Below are 22273 nucleotides of genomic sequence, written 5' to 3'. Positions count from 1 at the left end.
ATATACTGACCTGAGCTCCGCACCTTTATTACACTGCAATTCATAACACAAATCCTGCAATATCTCATATATACAGTACAATGCACCATGTACCCTGCCACTGAAGAGTCTCCAATGCAAATCAGAGGAGATTAAAGAAATCCTGCAGTGCCCTCTCCTGGTACAAACCGCAAACTACACTCTTGTGAGGACAGAATAGGGTAGGAATCACACCGTAGGCTGGTGCTAGATTTGACACATAAACATGTACTAGGAGGTCACTTAGGTGCTGAGAAGACCCAAGAGAGGGTTCTGCAGAGGTTTTACTCGCCCGGGGTGTGGGAGGAGGTAAACCGGTAATGTCAACTAACTGCCCCGGTGATGGGAAGGACTGGGATTGTTTGTTGCCCTATCTGTTTGCCATACGTGGGCTACCCCAGTTTTCCACTGCTTTCTCACCCTTTGAGCTATTATATGGCCGTTCCCCACGTGGGCTCCTGGACGTAGCTACGGAGACCTGGGAACAGGAAAGGACCCCCCACCGTAGTGTGATTGAACACGTCTCCCTTATGCAGGACCGCATAGCGGCAGTAATGCCCCTTGTAAAGATGCACATGACAAGGGTGCAAGAGGCCCAGTGTAGGTTCTACAATAGATCAGCCAGACTCAGGACCTTTAACCCAGGCGACAGAGTGTTAGTTCTTGTGCCCACCGCAGAGAGTAAGTTCCTGGCGAAATGGCAAGTTCCATATGAGGTCATGGAGAAAGTGGGGGAGGTTAACTACAAGGTATATCAGCCGGGGAGGAGGAAACCCGAACAGATATTCCCAAGTGAACCTCCTAAAGCCATGGAGGGAAAGAGAGTCCCTGATAGCCGTGGGAGTAGGAAAAGCATCTGTCCCCAAGAAGGTGACACCCGAGGTAGGTGTACCCGATGCCAAGGGGCCTGAAGTACGGATCTCGGAGTCCCTCTCCAGGGCCCAGATTCAGGAAGCGAAGGAGTTTGTGCTCCGGAACGCTGATGTGTTCTCTAAGTTACCGGGACGTACTTCAGTCATCAAGCATGACATCATAACCGAACCCCACATCCGGGTACACCAAAAACCCTACCGGGTCCCTGAAGCGCGCCGGCAAGCCATAACTGAAGAAGTCAGGCAGATGTTAGACCTGGGGGTTATCGAGGAGTCTAAAAGTGACTGGTCGAGTCCTATTGTGTTGATTCCCAAACCTGATGGTTCCCTACGGTTCTGCAATGACTTTAGGAAGTTGAACGAGGTGTCCAAATTTGATTCTTACCCTATGCCCAGAGTTGACGAATTGAAAGAACGACTTGGACAGGCTAGGTTCTTCTCCACCCTTGACCTGACGAAAGGGTATTGTCAGGTACTCCTCAATGACAGGGCTAAAGAGAAGACAACTTTTGTTACTCCTGATGGGCTATTTCAGTACGTGGTACTCCCCTTTGGGCTACATGGGGCTCCCGCCACATTCCAGAGGTTAATGGATCTTGTGTTAAAACCTCACCGTAGATATGCCTCGGCCTACCTGGATGACATAGTTTATAGTAACGATTGGGAGAGTCACCTGGCCAAGGTGCAAGCAGTGATAGACTCCCTGAGGGCAGCAGGGTTGACAGCGAACCCCCAAAAATGTGCACTTGGTCTGGAAGAGGCCCGTTACCTGGGGTACCGTATTGGGCGAGGTGTCATCAAACCCCAAGTAAATAAAGTGGAGGCGATACAGCAGTGGCCACGACCTGTGAGCAAGAAGCAGGTGAGGGCTTCCTAGGCATAGTGGGCTATTATCGACGATTTATTCCCGATTTTGCGACAATAGCGGCACCCCTGACTGACCTGACATCAAACAGTTTTGTGTGAGGGTCCGGTACTGATCCCCCCTAACTTCACCAAGACCTTTATTGTGCAGACTGACGCTTCTGACGTGGGCTTAGGGGCTGTCCTGTCCCAAGTAGTGGAGGGTGAGGAACATCCCGTGACATTCCTGAGCCGCAAGCTCACACCTCCTGAGAAGAACTATAGTATAGTTGAGAGGGAGTGCTTGGCGATAAAATGGGCTCTGGAATCCCTGAGATATTACTTGATAGGGTGACAGTTTACACTGGTGACCGATCACTCTCCCTTCACCTGGATGAGTCAGGCCAAAGAGAGGAACGCCAGGGTCACAAGGTGGTTCCTAATGTTACAGAATTTCAAGTTCACGGTAGAACATCGAGCAGGAAAGCTGCATGGGAATGCCGATGCCCTGTCTCGTACCCACTGTCTGATGGCCAAAGGTGTTCGCCCCCACAGGGTCAAACAGAGGGGGAGGGTATGTGAGACACCGAAGGGGTTAACTGTGGATGGGCGGTATGTTTCCCCTGGGTTTTCCTACTATGCAAGGCCTTAGTGCTGAGGTTGTGTTGTCCAGCACCTTGGACACAGGTGGTGGGAGCAGCCTAATCAGTCTGCATAAAGCTGCTGAGCAGGGCTGAGAGCATTGTCTCTCTGAAAGGAGGCTGGAGAGCGCACACAGCCCTGACCCCTGTGCCTGGAGCAGAGACGTATTTTGTGTTTTAGTGAGGAGTTAGAGGAACTCTGTTTAGTTAGCACCCAGACGGGTAGGATTTTGTTTGTTTTGATGCCTGTATGTGAAGGCTGTTTTATTTTGTTCCTGCTCTCAAAATAAATGCAGACGAGACCTGTTTTGGACTAAACTTTGGTGTCACTGTCTTGGACTGCATCACGAATCACCGCTACCACGGTCTCTACTGGGCCAAATCTCCCACACCTGCCACTCCATTCAATATTATGAGTGTAGGATATTGCCGAGCACAGCGCTTCAGTATCTCTAGCACTTGCATAGACGGTGATTGTGAGTTTTGGAGATAACTGAGCGCCGTGCTTTGTAATTTACAACACTATAGTATTGGAGTAATGAGACGCAAACTTGCTGCTCTACCCATTATTGAGAACAGGATGCCTAATTTACATACAATATTGCTAATCTCATGATGGGGGTGTCCCAGCTGCCAAACTCAGACCACAGAGTATGTCATCCCCTATATTTTGCATACAGTATACTTGGTTCGACCAATTCAACTGATTCCATGAAAAAGAGGTATATTCTGGGACTTGTAGTTCAATAGGTAGAAGGAGAGGTATATTCTGGGACTTGTAGTTCCATACGTAGAAGGAGAGGTGTATTCTGGGACTTGTAGTTCCATACGTAGAAGGAGAGGTGTATTCTGGGACTTGTAGTTCCATACATAGAAGGAGAGGTGTATTCTGGGACTTGTAGTTCAATAGGTAGAAGGAGAGGTATATTCTGGGACTTGTAGTTCCATACGTAGAAGGAGAGGTGTATTCTGGGACTTGTAGTTCCATACGTAGAAGGAGAGGTGTATTCTGGGACTTGTAGTTCCATACATAGAAGGAGAGGTGTATTCTGGGACTTGTAGTTCCATACGTAGAAGGAGCGGTGTATTCTGGGACTTGTAGTTCCATACGTAGAAGGAGAGGTGTATTCTGGGACTTGTAGTTCCATACATAGAAGGAGAGGTGTATTCTGGGACTTGTAGTTCCATACGTAGAAGGAGAGGTGTATTCTGGGACTTGTAGTTCCATACATAGAAGGAGAGGTATATTCTGGAACTTGTACGTTCCATTACGTATTACTTCCTCATGTCTCATTTTGTTTGTATATGTCCAGCATGATCTCTGCGGCACATGCGAAATATGATGGCGCTATAGAAATTATTATAATATGCAGATGGAGAGACATATTCTGGGATGTGTGATACCATGGCTTCAGGAAGAGATATATTCTAGGGTGGCGTTTGGTAGGGGTGTAATCTAGGACAGGTGGTTGTACTGGTGAAGAAGAGACGTATTTGGGGATGTTTGGGGTCTGGGGGTAGACAGGGGGTTATATATACATGTACTTCAGCTGTCCACACTTGATATTCTCTGACATACAACGTCCCCGGGTAACAGACTGATTATATCACCACCACTGCAGTGACGTTGGGGTGGCCGCACGGTAGTAAGGGGTTAAATGCCGGTCTCGGGGGTAGGCCATGTCACTAATTAGCAGACTTTCCTTCTTCATATGAATCAATGAGAAGCCGTAATGAAAAAAAAAAAAGAAATAATCGCCGTCCTCTTCCCGGAAGCGTTTTTCACACGACTCAGAACCAGTTTTTCTCGCTAATCTTGTTATTTGGCCGCGGGCTCCAGGCAGCTCAGCGATTATTACTGCACGCACATAAATATCAGCAGGTCCCCAGATTGTCACCTGCTGTCATGAGACATAGTTAGGAAGGCTGAGAAATGTGTTTGGGGGAACAATTATATATACGGCGCAGCGCTACATACCGGCTAAAGGTCCAAAATTTACGGGATGGTCACAGGTTTTGAAACTGGGTGAATCCAGCTTGAAAATGGAGTTTCTTGGTGCGTTGAGGGGTTTGTAAGCTACGATAACTATACAGGCAGGTTACATACTAGTTATGTTCTGTAGGTTTGTTCTTAAGTTGAATTTGTATGTAAGTCAGAACTGTATATTTTATAATTGTAACCCCAACCAAAAAATTTTTTGACAATTGGATTTTAAAAATGTTGGGTTGTCATAAGAACCAGGATTAACAATAAAGCTTCATTACAGACACCTGTGATAACTGTTACAATGTATCCTTAGGCCCCTTCCACACTAGCGAGTGTGATGCGATGAACTCGCATCACACTCGCAACGCAAGCTGCCGGGAACGCACGGCCCGAACGCTGCACCGCGGGAGTGAACTCAGCATGTCAGTTCACTCCCGCGGTGCAGCGTTCGGGCCGTGCGTTCCCGGCAGCTTGCGTTGCGAGTGTGATGCGAGTTCATCGCATCACACTCGCTAGTGTGGAAGGGGCCTTAGGGCTAAAGTACAGTAAATTACCAACATCCAGAGGTCTGTTTGTAACTAGGGGTCGTCTGTAAGTCGGGTGTTCTTAAGTAGGGGACTGACTGCACACCAAGAAACTGTATGTTTAATCAACTCTTAAAGGGGTGTATTGAAGATTCCCGGCTAAACCCTTTAAGGGTTCCTATCAAGCTCTGTGTTTTGGGGTCAAAAGTGTTGACTTCTCCCTGTCTTAGGCCCGTTCCACACTTGCGAGTGTGATGCGATGAACTCGCATCACACTCGCAACGCAAGCTGCCGGGAACGCAGGGAGTGAACTCAGCATGTCAGTTCACTCCCGGTGTGCAGCGTTCGGGCCGTGCGTTCCCAGCAGCTTGCGTTGCAAGTGTGATGCGAGTTCATCGCATCACACTCGCAAGTGTGGAACGGGCTTTATACTACACACCGGTCAATCATGGAGCCTCTTAAAGGAAACCTACCACATGATATGGTAGGTGTAAGATGGAAATACCGAGCACCAGCTCAGGGTGAGCTGTTGCCGGAGCTTATTTTTGTTAGTGTCCCAAACCGCTGCATCGCGGTTTAAAACACTTTTTAATCTTTATAGCTGAAGCTGATTCGGCGCACCAAGCGTGCGACCGTGCGTGAGGCTCCCCGGCATTTCCTATGAAGGCGTGCGCACGGTGCAGCCTCTAAACTTGTCTCATCTCAGGCAAAAAGTGACTCTTCTCTGCCCATTTTCACATCACTTTGGAGGAGATTTTTTATTAGCGTACATTTAGATTTCACGCAAACGAGGCCATTAAAAGAAGGACATTTCATACTCTACTCGAGGGGGCTAGGAGTTTATTGGGGTAAAATCTGGTGAAAGGTGAAAGTGGTTTCCTTTAACCACTTAAGGACCTTACTCTTTTTCTTTTTGTATTTCCATTTTTTTACTCCCCACCTTCTAAAAGCCACGTCTTGATATCTACAGGACAAAATGTACTTCCTAGTGTCAGTATTCAACATTCTATGCAATTCACCAGAAAGCCAGCAAAAAATTCCACATGCAGCACAAAGAACAGTTGCGCCATTTTCTTATGGGCTTCGCATTTACGGCTTTCACTGTGCGCTCTTAATGACATCTCTTCTTTATTCTTTTGGTCAGTATGATCATGGAGGTACCAAATTTATATAGTTTTTGTTATATTCTTAATTTTTTTTTTTTTTTTTAATCTAATCTTTTGAGAAAATAATTTCTATGTTGCGCCAAATTTTGGAACCAATAACATTTTCATATTTTGGTGTCATTCTCTGTGGGACGAGATGACGTTTTTAATGTTGCCGTTTTGGGATCACTTTTGATCACTTTTTCTTAAAATGTTTACTTGTGGCAAAATGGTGAAAGGCGAACAGTTCCCAGATGGTGGCGCCCATGCATTTCTGTCATATAAACAGCTAACATCCACTATCAGTTTCAGCACTGATCACCGGATGTAGCAGTGGGTGTCTGCTGCATAACACAGCAGACACCTGCCATGTATGGAGAGAGCTCTGCCCAGACTTCCCTTAAAGGGAACCTGTCATTAGAGACCTCATTTTCACTAAAGACAGGTTGCAGAAGCCCATTACAGCTGAATTGTAAATATGTATTTCTGACTTTTATTTAAGTATTTGTATTACAATATAATTGTGTGTTACAACTTACTTTGCACCCCGATCCCAACCCTGGCTTGGGTTTGGATGCATTTCAAAATACAACATATGACTTGTCTGTGCTGCAGACTCCTCAGCTCTCAGCCCTCACCTTTGTGCTCCTGTACAGCTCCTCCCTCTCCCACTGACAGATCACCGGGATGTGACCTGAAAGCTGAGCAGTCGGCATCACAGACAAGTCACGTGTTGTTTTTTGAAATGCATCCAAACCAAAGCCCAACCCGTGGGACAGAGGATTCTGTCAGGGTGAACGGTAAGTCATAACACACAATTATATTGTAATGCACATGATTAGAGAAGGCAGAAAGACACATTTGCAATGCAGCTGTAATGGGCAACCCGTCTTTAGTGAAAATGGGTTCCCTGGTGACAGGTTCCCTTTAACAACACTACACAGTAAGAGTATGGAGTGCACCAATAAGGGGTTAATTTCTCCTCTTCAGTATTTCAAATTCTGGTGGTGGTAAGCCTATGTCTGTGCTCTCCTCGCAGTCATCCTCCCCATGTCTGCCCTTTCCTCAGAGTCCCCTCCTCACAGTCAGCCTCCCCATGTCTGCTCCTTCCTCACATTCAGCCTCCTAAGTCTGTCCCCATAGTCAGCCTCCCCATGTCTGCCCATTCCTCACAATCAGCCTCCATCTGTCATATCTGCCCCCTCCTCACAGTCAGCCTATACTCGTCTGTATCCACATTAGGTCTCTCACTAGATGCTACTAGAAGGAGAGATAAGCAGCGTCTTCACCGTCTCCGCCCAGATAACGGCTATTCTGCCATATTGGTGACACAACCCCTTTAAATTTTGCTGACAAATTTGAAAAATGTATTTATTCTTTTTTTGTATTCTTAGATGTTTTAAAATAACAAAACAGCTTAAAAATTCCCAAATTTCCATTTTTAGCTCAAAAAAATAAATTGAATTTAGTTTCCCTAGAAACATCCCAGCCACAGAATTCCAACAAGTTCAAGAATAGAGGCCTCTCTGTATGGCAGATATTTCTTATATAGGGCAGAAGTTACATTAATAAACTAGTATTTACTGAGAATATTTTAGGAAGCCGATGAATACCGCGAGTCAACGCATTCATGCAAATCCCTGAGTGATTCAGCGGCAGCAGCGTGACTATCCCCCGGGGACCCTATTACACTGTGTAACCATTATTTAGAATACCTGAGCTACGGCAGAGAAAAATATCAACATATCGGAGTAAAGTTTCCACAGCTGAGATCAGTTACACTGGCGCAGCGCAGGATGAATGCGCTGACACACTGTGACATTCTGTCAGAGCGCACAGACGCTGCTACACGTACCGGCTGGTGACGGGGGAGGCAAACACAAATAATGACAGGTACTCGCTACGTGTATGGATCATACAGAGCATAAGCATTGCACAGAGATGATGGACGGCAGAGCGGGATCTGTGATGGGACTACAACACAATACTGGCCATGTGAAAGGGGTTGTACCAATACTGGCCATGTTAAAGGGGTTGATAAGAGATTACAAACTAATTGGTGAGGGTCTGACGTTGGAGCAAAGAAATGGAACCCCCAGCGATCCAAAGATTAGGAGTCCTGTTCTCACTAATGGGTGAAGTGACACAATGAAAAAGGAAGCAGAGAGGGGGACCACAATGTGAGGGAAAGCAGGAGGGGGCCACAATGAAACAGGGAGCAGAGAGAGGAACCATTATGAAAGGGGAAGCAGGTGGGGGTATCACAATGGAACAGGGAGGGGAACCACAATGTTGGGGAAAGTAGGTGGGGGCCACAATGAAACAGGGATCATAGAGAGGGGCCACAATATGAGGGGAGGTGGGGGGTCACAACGGAACAGGGAGAAGGGTGGGGAACCACAATGTTAGGGGAAGCACGTGGGGGGGCCACAAAGAAATAGGGAGCATAGAGCGGGACCACTATGCCAGAGGAAGCAGGTGGGGGGCCACAATGAAACACGGAGCAGAGAGGGAAACCACAATGTGAGGGGAAGCAGGTGGGGGGCCACAATGAAACACGGAGCAGAGAGGGAAACCACAATGTGAGGGGAAGCAGGAGGGGGCCACAATGAAACGGGAGCAGAGAGGGAGACCACTATGCTAGGGGAAGCAGGTGGGGTCCACAATGAAACGGGAGCAGAGAGGGGGACCACAATGTAAGGGGAAGCAGGTAGAGGGCCACAAAAAGAGGGGAAGTTGGGGGGCACAATGAAGAGAATTATACAGGATGAGCGCATTTTAAAGTATAGGTGAGAGCAATCAGGGACAATCAGAGAAAGAGTACAATGAGAGGAAGCCAAAATGAGCTTGGGTTCAAATTGACCTATTTGTTTAAATGGGAGCCGAGCTGCAGTAACATGTCGCAGCCACAACACAGAGATTGGAGCTGTTCCTCGGACTCCATTCTCTATGTTGATTCTGGCAAATATTCACTAATGTTCCTTTAAACAGCAGCTGTAAAATGTGACACGAGAGATTATATACCTACTACAATGCATCAGTTATCAGGATGAAGGTCACTTCAAGGTGACAGGTCCAGGACCGTCCCCCAGGGACCTTCCAGAAAGCACAGGGATAAGATCTGTTACTGTAAGCCGCGCAGTCAGCCACGGGAAAGGTGATTGGATTCTTATGGATACAAATTGCTGATTTACATATTGGATGGCATTTGGCCAAATCAGTCGGGTGACAATGACGATAATGAGCTGTGAAGGAAGACACATGGCCCCCGGCACTAGCGAGCGTTATCCTACATCACACACAGGGACACCGGAGCAGCCAAGACGGAACGGATATTAAAGCTTGTGAAAATATTATCTGAGTACAGGGAAGAGTCTGCCAGGATCCTGCCCGGTATATAACATCCTTCTTCCCATTCATTAAGAAGAAAGAATTAACCATTTGTCAGATACACAAAACATATACATGTTATAAAGATGATATGGAAACAGCTGAAAAGTGCTTAAAAAACCTCAGAATGTCTAATGTAGTCTGATCTGAAGGCAGCATGTTATAGAGCAGAAGAAGCTGAGGAGGTTGTACATAGCGTCCTATCTGCAGGCAGCATGTTATAGAGCAGGAGGAGCTGAGCAGATTGTACACAGTGTCCTATCTGCAGGCAGCATGTTATAGAGCAGGAGGAGCTGAGCAGATTGTACACAGTATCCTATCTGCAGGTAACATGTTATAGAGCAGGAGGAGCTGAGCAGATTGTACAGTGTCCTATATGCAGGCAGCATGTTATAGAAGAGGAGGAGCTGAGTAGATTCTTCATAGTGTCCTATCTGCAGGCAGTTTGTTATAGAGCAGGAGGAGCTAAGCAGATTTTTACATATTGTCCTATCTGTAGGCAGTATGTTATAGAGCAAGAAGAGCGGAGCAGATTGTACATAATGTACTTTCTGTAGGCAGCATGTTATAGAGCAGGAAGAGCTGAGCACATTGTACATAGTGTCCTATCTGCAGGCAGCATGTTATAGAGCAGGAGGAGCTGAGCAGATTGTACATAATGAGGCAGATTTACTTACCTGGCCCATTCGCGATCCAGCGGCGCGTTCTCTGCAGCGGATTCGGGTCTTCCTGCGATTCACTAAGGCAGTTCCTCCGACGTCTACCAGGTGGCGCTGCTGCGCTGAAGAGCATTGGAACGCACTGGAGTACACCGAGCCGGGCTGAGTGAAGGTAAGCGCGTGCCAAGCGGCACTTTTTTTTTTAAAATGCGGCGGTTTTTCCGAATCCGTCGGGTTTTTGTTCGGTCACGCCCCCCGATTTCCGTCGCGTGCATGCCGGCGCCGATGCGCCACAATTCGTTCGCGGGCGCCAAAAACCCGGGGCAATTCAGGAAAAATCGGAAATATTCGGGTAACACGTCGGGAAAACGCGAATCGGGCCCTTAGTAAATGACCCCCAATGTCTCGTCTGCAGGCAGGAAGAGCTGAGCAGATTGTACATAGTTTCCTATCTGCAAGCAGCATGTTATAGAGCAGGAAGAGCTGAGCAGACTGTACATAGTGTCCTATTTGCAGACAGCATGTTATAGAGCAGGAAGAGCTGAGCAGACTGTACATAGTGTCCTATCTGCAGACAGCATGTTATAGAGCAGGAAGAGCTGAGCAGATTGTACATAATGTCCTATCTGCAGACAGCATGTTATAGAGCAGGAAGAGCTGAGCAGATTGTACATGCATTGTGAGTTTACAAAGACCAGGGAACATATGTTACAAGTAAAGGAAAGACTACAGTATTTAGTGTTCTTTATAGTCAGAGGAGTCAAACTATGGAATTCTCAGCTTTCAAAAGAACTAGATGTGTATCTAATAACTGACAGCACAGAGCGGTAAACGATCTCATAATGATGTATAATTGGTCAAACAACTTAATGGACTTGTGTCCAACCCATGTTACAATGACATCTTATTTTGTAATCATTTTTTTCTGTAGAAGGAAAATAGACAACCCAGATGAGACATGATGGATAACAATGGTGCCCAAGGGAACCCAGTGACTATAATGGAATCCATCATAGTGTAGGTTTGAGTCCTGAATTGCAGATATAAGCATAGCCTGATATTTTGCTATGAATTTTGCCCCATGTCAAGATTTTTACGCATGTTCTGTAGTAATGTGCTTATGGATAGCAATCATATACCCTCACATGTCCCGGGCGCTACATGGGGACAGACAGAGGGTTTTTTCCTATTGCCTATTAACAAGAATACAGTGTCGCACAAGGGAACCAAATTACCACATTGAGGAACCAATAGGTCTCTTATACCAACTGCTTATGGCGTGTGTATATAGACGACATGTCTCCCGTACAGTTCCAGGAGGAGGAAGCTTACCTTTTTCCCTCTGTGAGAGATGTTTGGTGTTCTGGTGAGAAGGTTTTCTATGAGATATTCTCTGTTCTGTAAAATAAACATAAAAGCCGTATAATAATCGTATTGTCCTAGAGAATACAGTGACATGAGGTTAACTATTACAGTCCTACAGGAGATAGGAGATGTACCTTTGCTTTTTGGAAGAATTTACATTTTAGAAGTTCAGCTGCTGTTGGCCTGAAAAGAAAGAAGATGAAATGCGATTTACATGAATATCAAAACTTAATTTTGCTGCAAGGAAATCATTAAAATGACAGAAAAACTTTAGTAATATCCACCCCAGGGCTGTACATAAGGAATACAGGCAGTCCCCGGGTTACATACAAGATAGGGTCTGTAGGTTTGTTCTTAAGTTGAATTTGTATGTAAGTCGGAATTGTATACTTTATAATTGTAGCTCCAGACAATTTTTTTTGGTCTCTGTGACAATTGGATTTTAAAAATGTTGGGTTGTCATAAGAATCAGGATTAACACTAAAGCTTCATTACAGACACATTTAATAATGTTATAGCTGTTTATTGTAGTCTAGGGCCAAAGTACAGAAAATTACCGAATACCAGAGGTCCGTTTGTAACTAGGGGTCGTCTGTAAGTTGGGTGTTCTCAAGTAGGGGACCGCCTGTACCAGAATTTTTTCTGGTGGTTTCCAGTCTGTCCTCCATTAGTCTAAACACTGCCTTATTTTATTCCTTGATGTTTTAATTAATCTCCACCCCACCTGTCTGTCTCCTTTTGACTTTGGGAAGACCAAGGTGGGGTGACTGGAATTCGCTAGCTAGATGGCAATCATTCAGAAAAGGTGTCCACACTTCATAAATATTAGTTTAAATGTTTGCTTTATTAATTACGCATTTCAAAGACGCACTCCTTCTTCACATCAATACGTGTAGCCAGTATTGCTGAGAGAGGTGGACTAACCTCCTTTTGACTTTGTTCTGGGCTGCAGACGGTTAAGCTAGCTGTGACGGTTAAGCTAGCTCCTCTCTCATCCCCCACCCTGCTAGTCTGGTTTGTCTGGATTTTAGAATTTTTTAGGAGCCCGATGGATGCACTCTCTGGACCATGACTCTGATATCTCATAAGAGGGTTTGCCAGTGCTTGCTATAAGTCTTTTTTAGAGCCTGCTAGCATTTTCAGGAGTTCTGTATTTCTTGATCTTTTGACCCCTGCTTGTTTTGTGACCATCCGATTGTTTCTTGATTCTGTACTGCATTGTTCGCTTGGTTTATACCTGTATTTGTACAAGTATTCTTCTGTGTTTGGTTGGCTTGTATTCGTCTCTGTGTTTTAACCTTGGCGCAGAAAGGGAATATGAACCAGTTTTTAACTTCTGTCCAGGTTTGGATAGGCAATTAGGTAGGGACAGCTGGGTGGGTCTAGATTTAGAGCCGAATGTTCCTCTCTCTCCTTTCCTTTTCCACCATATTGTCCAATCCCAACCAGCAGCATGACAAATTCTATAGAGAGCATTGATTGGACACTAAGGCTCCATTCACACAAACTAATATCTGGCTGCAAAATTTGTGGCTGAATATCTGTCACCATAGACGCCTATGCCGTCTGGCAATGGTACGTAGGCTCACACGGAAAAAGCATAAAGCATGCTTTATCATTTCCCATATGTACGGTTGGGCTCCACGCGTCCCAATGGAGAGGGGAGGGGTGAGCAGCTCTCACCCTATCCATCTCTGTGGCCCAAATGTAGCTTACATTGTGTGCATGTGTTATTAAGTGTGTGTTATTAAGTGTGTGTTATTACACTCAAGTTATTACCGTACACTCCTTCTCCCAATGGTAATGCCAAGTTGTCAATCCAGTGACTTGTTTCTTAGGACGAACAGAAGAGGGAGAGTAAAATTGTAATATTATAGAGAATAATTTAGTGAAATAGACCAATCAGGGGCGCTAACAGGTTCCCTTTAAGAAAATCTCAGTACATGCCACTATGTGTTTTTTTGTAAATTTCCTACATTACTCCACAGAGGAATAAAGTGAAACTGATCAGCAAAATGTTAGAGAATTTATTTGTTTGTGCACAATACAGACAGCAGAATCCTTCATCTCTCTTTATCTTTCTGTGCAGTCCGTGCTCTATGACCTTGCTGTATTTCTTGAGAAAAGATAAAAACCAGACAAGAGGGTTTGTAATAATAAGAAACAAAATAAGAAAAAAATGAAAACCAGACTGACTTTGTTTTCTAAAAGTTTTTTTTCAGGGTAGGGGGGGCAGTTTCCCAACACTGCACTGATCAACAGTTCCCCTATTGTTGCATCCATACCGATCTAATTTATTACCATTTCTAAAGAAAGGACAGTCCTGGAGAATCCCTTTAACATGTGAGTTCTGTATTTTTTTTTTAAATTTAACACAAAGTTTTATGACATTTTAGAGGGCAACATATTTAGAGCTCCCCCTAGTGGTGACTTACAGATTCTTATTTATGAGATTCTTGCCTTCTATGCCAGGATTTTTTTTTAGGAGAGTAACCAAATATTCTAGAAACACATATTGGGGCACATTTACTAAGGGTCCTGCGGCCGCGATTCCGTCGGGTTTTCCCGAATATTTCCGATTTGCACCGTTTTGCACTGAATTGGCGCACGCGATTGGATTGTGGCGCATCGACGCCGTGACAGAAATCAGGGGGGTGGGGGGGGGGTGGCTGTCGGCCAACCCGACGGATTCGGACAAAACGCGGAATTTTAAAAAAGAATTGTGTCGCAAGATCAGCACTCACATGTACCAGGAAGAAGAAGGTGAACTGCGGCAGACCTCGGCACAGCAGCGATACCTCCTGGATAACGGGCGCACAACCTTAGTGAATCCCGGCAGACCCGTCGGAAAACGCGCCGTGGGATCACGACTGGACGGGTAAGTAAATGTGCCCCATTATGTACCTTAAGAAGGCACAGGGGTAACTAACATTTTTATAGAGAATCTCTTAATCTTACACTGTATGGGGGAGGGGGATATCGGGGTTATATACCCTGATTGTAATCGAATTTTCTAAATTTGATAGGAAACCATCTAAATGCACAGAGATAATGAAAACTTCTGTATATAATGGAATACATTTAGCACATGATATGACATTAAGAAGCGTTGGGATGGAGGGACTATCATGGCCGGTGTCATGTGACGTCTATTTCCCATCATCAAATATTAAACTGACTTCAATGAGAAATCCACAGGAATGTCTCCTCGCTGAGAATACCTCCGGCGGTGAAGATTACCAGAGTTTGCTCACATATCATTGCTTTTTTATTAACTTTCCATTGCTGCATTTATGACATTCATCTGTGACCACGGGCATCAGAGATTCATAGCGACTTACCTCTTTGATGGGTCTTTCTGGAGACAAAGTGAAATTAGTTTCCTAAAAGATTTCCCGTATTTCCTCATCATCTCCTTATCTTCTACCCCCGTTTCTAACGTTGGGGGGTCATTTTGCAAAGTCAACATTAAGACCTAGAGAATGTAATGAATGCAATGAATAGACTTATCTTAGAGGAAATCTACTATCCAGGGGCACTTACTATTCTTATACATGTTATCCATGGCCTCCTTCCTTCTAAAATCAACTTGTTCAATTATGCTAATGAGCAAAAAGGCTCTGGAGGTTAATCAGAGCCCCCCCCCCCCCCCCTCATGCTGTTGCTTCACTGGCTGTTACACTGTGCAGGAGCATGTGTCTCATATTCTCCCCTGCTTCCTCATCACTTTCGACCTCCCTACTGTGTAATTACTGTGTAATTTCACACAGTGTAACAGCCTGGGACTGTTCTCTGCTAGGTGTTACAGAGGGGCACTGGTAACACCCAGCATAGAACGTCTGGCTCATTAGCATTATCTTAAAATGTGATTTTAGAAGGAAGGAGGTCATGGATAACAAATATAAGAAGATTACCACAGTCGTGGTGCCTGGATCTATGAGTAAGTGTCCATGATTTATCATGATGGATTTTAATGGTAGAGTTCCTTTAATAATCATATAGAATAAACCTTTAAGGGGATCCCTTATCTTCTCTGTCATCTCTATTATATTAAAGGTGTCTTATTCTGTGGATCAGTGGGGGTGCGATACACAGAATACCTTTCCATTCGTATACATTTATGGCTCCCAGCCCCAACCATTGTGCACTAGTAACACATTACACACCGTCACTCAGTTCAGTGTCTACAGACTAACAGAGAAAGCCCAATGCTTTACACAGAGCCATAGTTTATAGGAATAGAACTAAAGCTACTTAAAGGGAAACTGTCACCAACTCTTGCTCAACTTCACCACCAGCCACCATCAGATCAGATATAAGATTTTCCTCTTTTATGTGAAATCTCACACATTTACCACAATCTCCTTCAAAATCAACTTGAAAACTGCCACTACCTCTTTTGCCAGAGATGAGTCAGTCTTAGAAGCTGGAGGGGTGGTTTCACTTCAGATGATCAGATCAGAATCATAGTTCTAGCTCCTATAGAACTCAAGATAGAGGTGTCTAAAGTGACACTCCCCCTCCAGCCTCTGTGCCTGACTCATCTTTAACTCTAGTGTCAGTTTAAAGAAGAGAATCTTATCTTTTAAACCATACCAGGTCTATGGTTCTTTGAGCTACAGAACCTGATATACAGTTAAAGATGATCGGGGACATTAATCACGGCTTCTAGGGCAGAAAACTGGTGTAACTGGCCCTTTAATAATCACCATTACTTGCAAAATGTCAGTAATTGTGATAATTTTCCTCTTCACACCATTTCCACAGCCAGTGGAGGAGTGAAGAGGGCATGGCTGGCAAGAAAGTGTGTCGGTGCATGTGTTTCAGTCACTGTGCCTGTGGACTAGACCTTGAACTTTCGCATGGTTTTTAAGCAACATTACCTGCCGCCACCCTGTGGATGGCCTAAGCGTCTTGTATGCAGCAGAGCTTGTGCACCGTTTTATGATAATTCTCCCCATAGCACTTCCAGCTACAGGGGAGATTTACGATGCCATCGCCAACTGTTTTCTAGCTGTTCCACCCCACACACCACTTTGGGTGTGATGAGCCGGGGAATGGGGTGTGATGGTATGGGTAGGGAGCAGAGACTACGGCAAAAATATGACCTGGTCTTAAACGGTTATACGTGGTGGACCTCACTTCTGCCAGCAGACTGACAGTCCTAACAGATCCCCCCTATGGCCATATCTCAGATTCTGTAGCTCACAGTACCATGATGAAATGCTCTTCTTTAAAGAGAACCCGTCAGGCAAAATAACCGCCTAAACTAAATATATTTTCATAAACTGCCATTAGAGAGCATTGCCTCTATCCCTTCATTGTCCCTCTACATGCCTGTAAACCTAAGCAATGAGGTCCTAAAGCTGTATGCAAATGACCTGTGAAATGTCCAATGAGTCATTAGCATATTCAAGCTGTCCAGCTTATTCATGAGTGGGCGGCACAGCCACACCCCCGGTGCTTGACTGACAGCCTGTATAATGATGTGAGGCTGTATAATGATGTGAGGCTGTATAATGATGTGCTTCCTGGTAATGGCGCCCCCTGCAGCCTGTGTGTGTGTAGGAGAGATACAACAGCTCCAGGATGTGGCCATGTTACAGCAGAACATGTCAGGTACTTGTGTAACTGATGTCTGTGTCTCTGTGTATTAGGAGGGAGAGGATGTCAGCAGATGCAGCACACACACTAACTATGCATTACTATACAATACACACAGACATGAGCAGGGGGAGGAGAGGGGAGGGGAGGGGGAACATGGGTGACATCACTGCCTCTGACCATGTGCCCAGCCTCATTTACATAATAATAAATAATAATAATAATTTTATAATGATTAATGTATGAAATAACTAGATAAAGGCTGGGATGGGATCCTTATGAGCTGCTCCAACAGGTGGAGGTGACAGAAATAGTGACAGAGACCTGATGACAGGTGTCCTTTAATACTACACCAGACATCATGGTTCTAGAAGCTATAGAGACCAAAGTATTCAAAATAATTCAGTAACACTGTAGTAAAAACTAAAGAAGAAATGGGTGTACGTTCCTATCAGTGGTTTTGACAGTCGACATTTGAAATAAAAAAAAATCTCAAAAGAGAGGACAGGACACCAAAAACATCATAAGGGGTACGTTATTCACCCAAGTGCTACATTTCAGCCACTATTCAGCATAGGAAATACATAACTGATCATGGGTCAAAAAACACACCTCAATACATTTGTGTTGATCACATATCACTCCACTAGTGTTAAAAACCTTATAGAAGTATTACAGTCAGTGGATCTTGTTTAATATATTACAAAAGTGTACAGTCTATACAAGCTGTGTAAAACAACAACCTATATCTGTCACGGACCACGGTATTTTCAATCTCTTTGAGTCTATGAGTCTGACTCATCTCATTCAAAATATGACTCTTCTCTGCTCATTTGCATATGACATTGAAGGAGATTTTTTCATAGGGAAAGGGGCGAGATATCACATAAAAGAGGGAATTCTAGAAAGGACACTTTATTCCCTAACTGAGGGGGGGCGGGGGGGGTAGTAGTAGTAGTTTATTGGAGTAAAAAGTAGATGACAGGTTCCCTTTAACTAAGTGAAAATGGCCCCCGCTGTCTAGGGCCACTTTTATACACAGAAATCTTTACCTTCATTGGAGGATACTTGTGATACGGAGCTGAACCCGTGGCTAGTTCAATAGCTGTAATTCCAAAACTCCACATATCAGCCTTGAAGTCGTAACCTCTAACCTAATAGGATGGAAATGGAGAGACTCATTAGTGATGAGCACATGACTCAGGTTACCGGCAGAACAATATTCCACTATTATCTCTTATGGCTGTAATGGGGTTTAGTCATCGAGCTCAAGCTAATTGCATTTGTATAGTTCCACAATGTATGCAGTCTGGGACAATAACCCATTTACTGTAATGTAAATTTTATTAACCATTTGTATATTTAGAATATATTAAGAAAATCTACTATTTGCTTTTATGCATTATGAACCAAACATACCTAGAGAATGCTGTAGCTACACTGATGCAGAAACAAAATTTTATCCCTGAACTGAATTATTTTGCGAGAAAAAACTATTATAAAATTGTGATAATGAGGCTCTGTAGCTCCTGTGGCTGCCCAGGCACTTCTTCTCTTAACCTAATTATGCACTGCTCCAGAGAACGCTGTATTCACTGTGTTGTCCCTGACAGGCAGAAGTAATCAATCACTGCACCATCCCCCAGCTGCTGTGTATGAGCCATCCAGCTCAGGTTGATTAGTCCTGTCTGGACAGTTCATAAAGCTCCGTGTTATATGCTTACGCATGGCAGGCAGTCTTCACCCAGCTTTCCCAAGGCCCTGAATTTGAAAATTGTGTTTTGAGCAAAACCACTCGGATCAGGAATTAAACAAGATATGTTTCTGCATCAGTGTAGCTACATCATTCTCAAGGTATATTTGGTTCACAATGCATACAAACAAATGGGAGTCTGCTGGCTCCCATGTCTGCACAAGTAAAACCAGCATTGTGTAGAGAACTTTAGCATTCTTCATTGATACCTTTTTTCTTTTTCCAAGAAATCTAGTGCAGAAAAATACTTTATGTACATAAGCACCTCAGTGCACTAGGGGTCTGCTCATGTGCACCCGTTTTCTCCATTCTATGCCTTTTTTTCTTTTAAACCATTGGGTCAAGGGGGAGGTCATGTCCGTCGGTCACATGACCTACTTGTAGTTCGGTCTCTTTTAAATTAAAGGGGCTGATGCTATCTTGCTCGATGCACCATGAAGAAGCGAGTACTTGTGGTCAGATACTCGCCATTTGGATATAAATCACCTACCCTAAGCACAGGTGATAAGTAAATATAGTCTTAGACTTTTCCTTTAAGTCTCAAACTGATACCTGTTCCATTACTTCTGGAGCCATCCAGCAGGGGGTGCCAACAAATGTTTTCCTCACTTTATTCCTTGTCATGTCGCCACCTGTGGCTAAAAATGAGCTAACACCAAAATCTGAAAATCAAAAAGACACAAAATAGGTATTAAGAAAATCCAACAAATTCCGAAATCTTAATCATGTTATAGAACACCAGGTAGTGAATGGAATTAAAAGAACTGTAGCTGGGATGAAGAGTGAGAGATGTCACAGAACATCAAGACAGAGGTTCCCAGATTTATCAAAAGTCAGGCAAATTATTGAATACAGGAAGTCCCCAGGTTACGTACAAGATAGGGTCCTTGGTTTGTTCTTAAGTTAAATTTGTATGTAAGTAGAAACTGTATATTTTATAATGGTAGATCCAGAACAAAAAAATGTTTTGTCCCAGTGACAATTGGAGTTTCAAATTATTTTGCTGTAATTGGACCAAGGATTATTAATAAAGTTTCATTACAGACATCTTACAGCTGATCATTGCAGTCTGGGACTAAAGTAAAGCACCCAGGGAGCTTTACCAGAGGTCACAGAGGGCAGAGGGGTCCGTCTTTAACTATGGGTCGTCTGTAAGTCGGGTGTCCTTAAGTAGGGGACCGCCTGTACTATTGAATCTTCATGAATCTGGCGCGCCCTGCAATGCTTGGGAAGTGTGCACCAACTTTTTTTTGGTGCAAATTTAGTATACAACATGCGACACCATTCTGTCGAGACGCAACTCCGACTCTGAGCACTAATGCGCCCGTTTTAGGTGCACATTTTTTCTTCTTGTCGGACACAGAGTAGCGTGACACAAAACTGGCCCAAACACTTCTTAAATACATACGCAAGCTCCAAAGAAGTTCTTTTCAGCGCAAAGTAGGACAGAAAACTGGCGCAGCCACAATAATAGATCTGGGTCAGAGATTCATTGATTTATGGATTATGTTACAATTTACTGGCACTAAATTGAATCGAAATTATTTCTGAATTGCTATGAAGGATAGTTCTGGAAATTCCTATATAACCCCCTCTAGTTTTTTTTTAAAGAGTTTCCAATCATGTTTTGTTTGTTTTATATAATTTCTTTGTTAGAGTAATGGGGCAAATCAGCGTAAAAGTTTGTTTAAAAAATGCATAAGATGTACAAAACAAGATAGGACCATTTAAAAAAAAAAAAAGAAGTACTGTATGTGGTTTAGAGGACAGGGGGGGGGGGATTATATACCAATATCCAGAACAATAAGGGCAACATCAGTTTGGACCAATTCGATTTAAGCCCGAAAAGGAGCTACAGCGAATCAAATCTTGAATAATTTGCTCAAATCCCAGTCATACACATCAGACCTCTGAGACTCTTCTGGTTCTACTCTGACCGCATCTTCTCGGCATCTGAGAGGTTAAAAGGTGCAATTGGTACCAGTTATGATGCTGGTTGCTTGGTATGGAAAGAGCTTGTTCTATTTCCCCACCTGACACTATGACCTACATGTATGTCAAATTTTGGGAATGGATTTGTTCACTCACAACAAGCTCACGGATCACAAGAACAGAGGTTTGTTGTAGCACAGATGAATGGAGCGGCAGTTTGGACATGCACGCTGGTAGAGAAATGCTCATTTTATTTGGGGGTACAATGAACCCCCAATTCTTGTACTCAGTGGGGTGCAACCGCTGGAGCCCCTACTGATCATCAAGTTATTCCGTACCCTGTGGAAAAAGGATAACTTGTTGTGACTGAATTCTTGTAAGCCAGTTTGCATGTGCAAGTGCAAGCCCCATGCAAGACATCGGGTGCACGATCCTAGTGAATCGCAGCGGAGTGCATTATCGTCGTAAATGTGCCCCATTGTCTTTTTCTACATTATAAAAAGAACTGCATTGAAACTTACTAAAGTTAATCAAAAATGGCAAATCCCCAAAGCCCTTGTTTGCAGACTAAAAGAAATAAGTGTATCTTAGATATTCTACTGTTCTATTATCGCAGATCTGATATTCTATAATCGTATAGACTGATCATATACTAATCCAATTTTTCCATTATGCCGATTAGGACATTTTTCTCAATATACTTTAATTCTCCTAATCAAGTCTCCGAGCTGCAGTCCCAGAGAATCCTATTCTTGTGACCTTCCTTACATACCGTACATTGAAGTACTTTCTATGAGAGCACAAAAAGTAATTCTAGCTTTCAATTACCACGATTTTCTGTCAGTCCTGCTAAATCACATTTATAAGAGACGGTATTACTCCTACTCTCCGGCTGCTGTATCAGGGTTTTTTTTTTTTTAAATAATATACCTGTGGTGATTGGAAAATTATATGGTTTCCAACTAAGTGTGACACTTTTATGACTGTAAAGTGTCCTTACTTCAAATTACAAAGATAGAGACTGCTGAGACGGTTCACTGCGTTGACGTTTTGGGCGTTCTTTATAATCATTTTTTTTTTTTTTTTTAAACCATTCAGGGCTGCCTATACAGGGTTGAGTTGTAACACCATGAGTTAAGGGAATCAGCATTACTGGCCTCCTACACCACGTCTATTACGGTAAGTTCTAATTGTGTCAGTCTGACGATATAGAGAACTGTGCAGCCATTGAATGACATCATAGTTCTCTACTGCTCTTAAAGTGTTCAGTGTTGGATCAAAAGAAAATGAAGCTGGGTGTTATAAACGTTAGAGAGTCACACTGTTACCAGATTCTTACCAGATTCCCCATATTACCCTTCTTGAAAAAGGTTAATGCGACCTCTGCCTGGAGGTCACATATGTGACACAGTCTCCGGGAAGGGAATGGGAAACTTTATCAAGGTGTAATATGGATGACCCTAATATGGATGACCCTTATAACCCTTGGGCCAACCTTGATCACCCCTCGAAAGGATTGATCTTCTATAAGCAGTAATAG

General features: G+C 43.8%; 1 protein-coding gene across 1 annotated transcript in view; it reads right to left on the bottom strand.

Annotated features, from left to right (window-relative positions):
- STK39 (serine/threonine kinase 39) overlaps positions 1-22273 on the bottom strand; it is a 279238-nt gene that overhangs the window by 179951 nt on the left and 77014 nt on the right. The window contains exons 6-10 of the mRNA XM_072121817.1: positions 19354-19463; positions 18101-18202; positions 14786-14919; positions 11579-11627; positions 11412-11477 (exon numbers count right to left, since the gene is read on the bottom strand). Of these exons, the coding sequence (XP_071977918.1) occupies positions 11412-11477; positions 11579-11627; positions 14786-14919; positions 18101-18202; positions 19354-19463 (461 nt within the window). The remainder of the gene's footprint in view (positions 1-11411; positions 11478-11578; positions 11628-14785; positions 14920-18100; positions 18203-19353; positions 19464-22273) is intronic.

The sequence above is a fragment of the Engystomops pustulosus genome, chromosome 8 (genome assembly GCF_040894005.1).
Source record: "Engystomops pustulosus chromosome 8, aEngPut4.maternal, whole genome shotgun sequence".
Classification (NCBI taxonomy): Eukaryota; Metazoa; Chordata; class Amphibia; order Anura; family Leptodactylidae; genus Engystomops; species Engystomops pustulosus.
The sequence above is the reverse complement of the archived record's forward strand: the minus strand, read 5'-3'. Positions and strand labels throughout refer to the sequence as shown.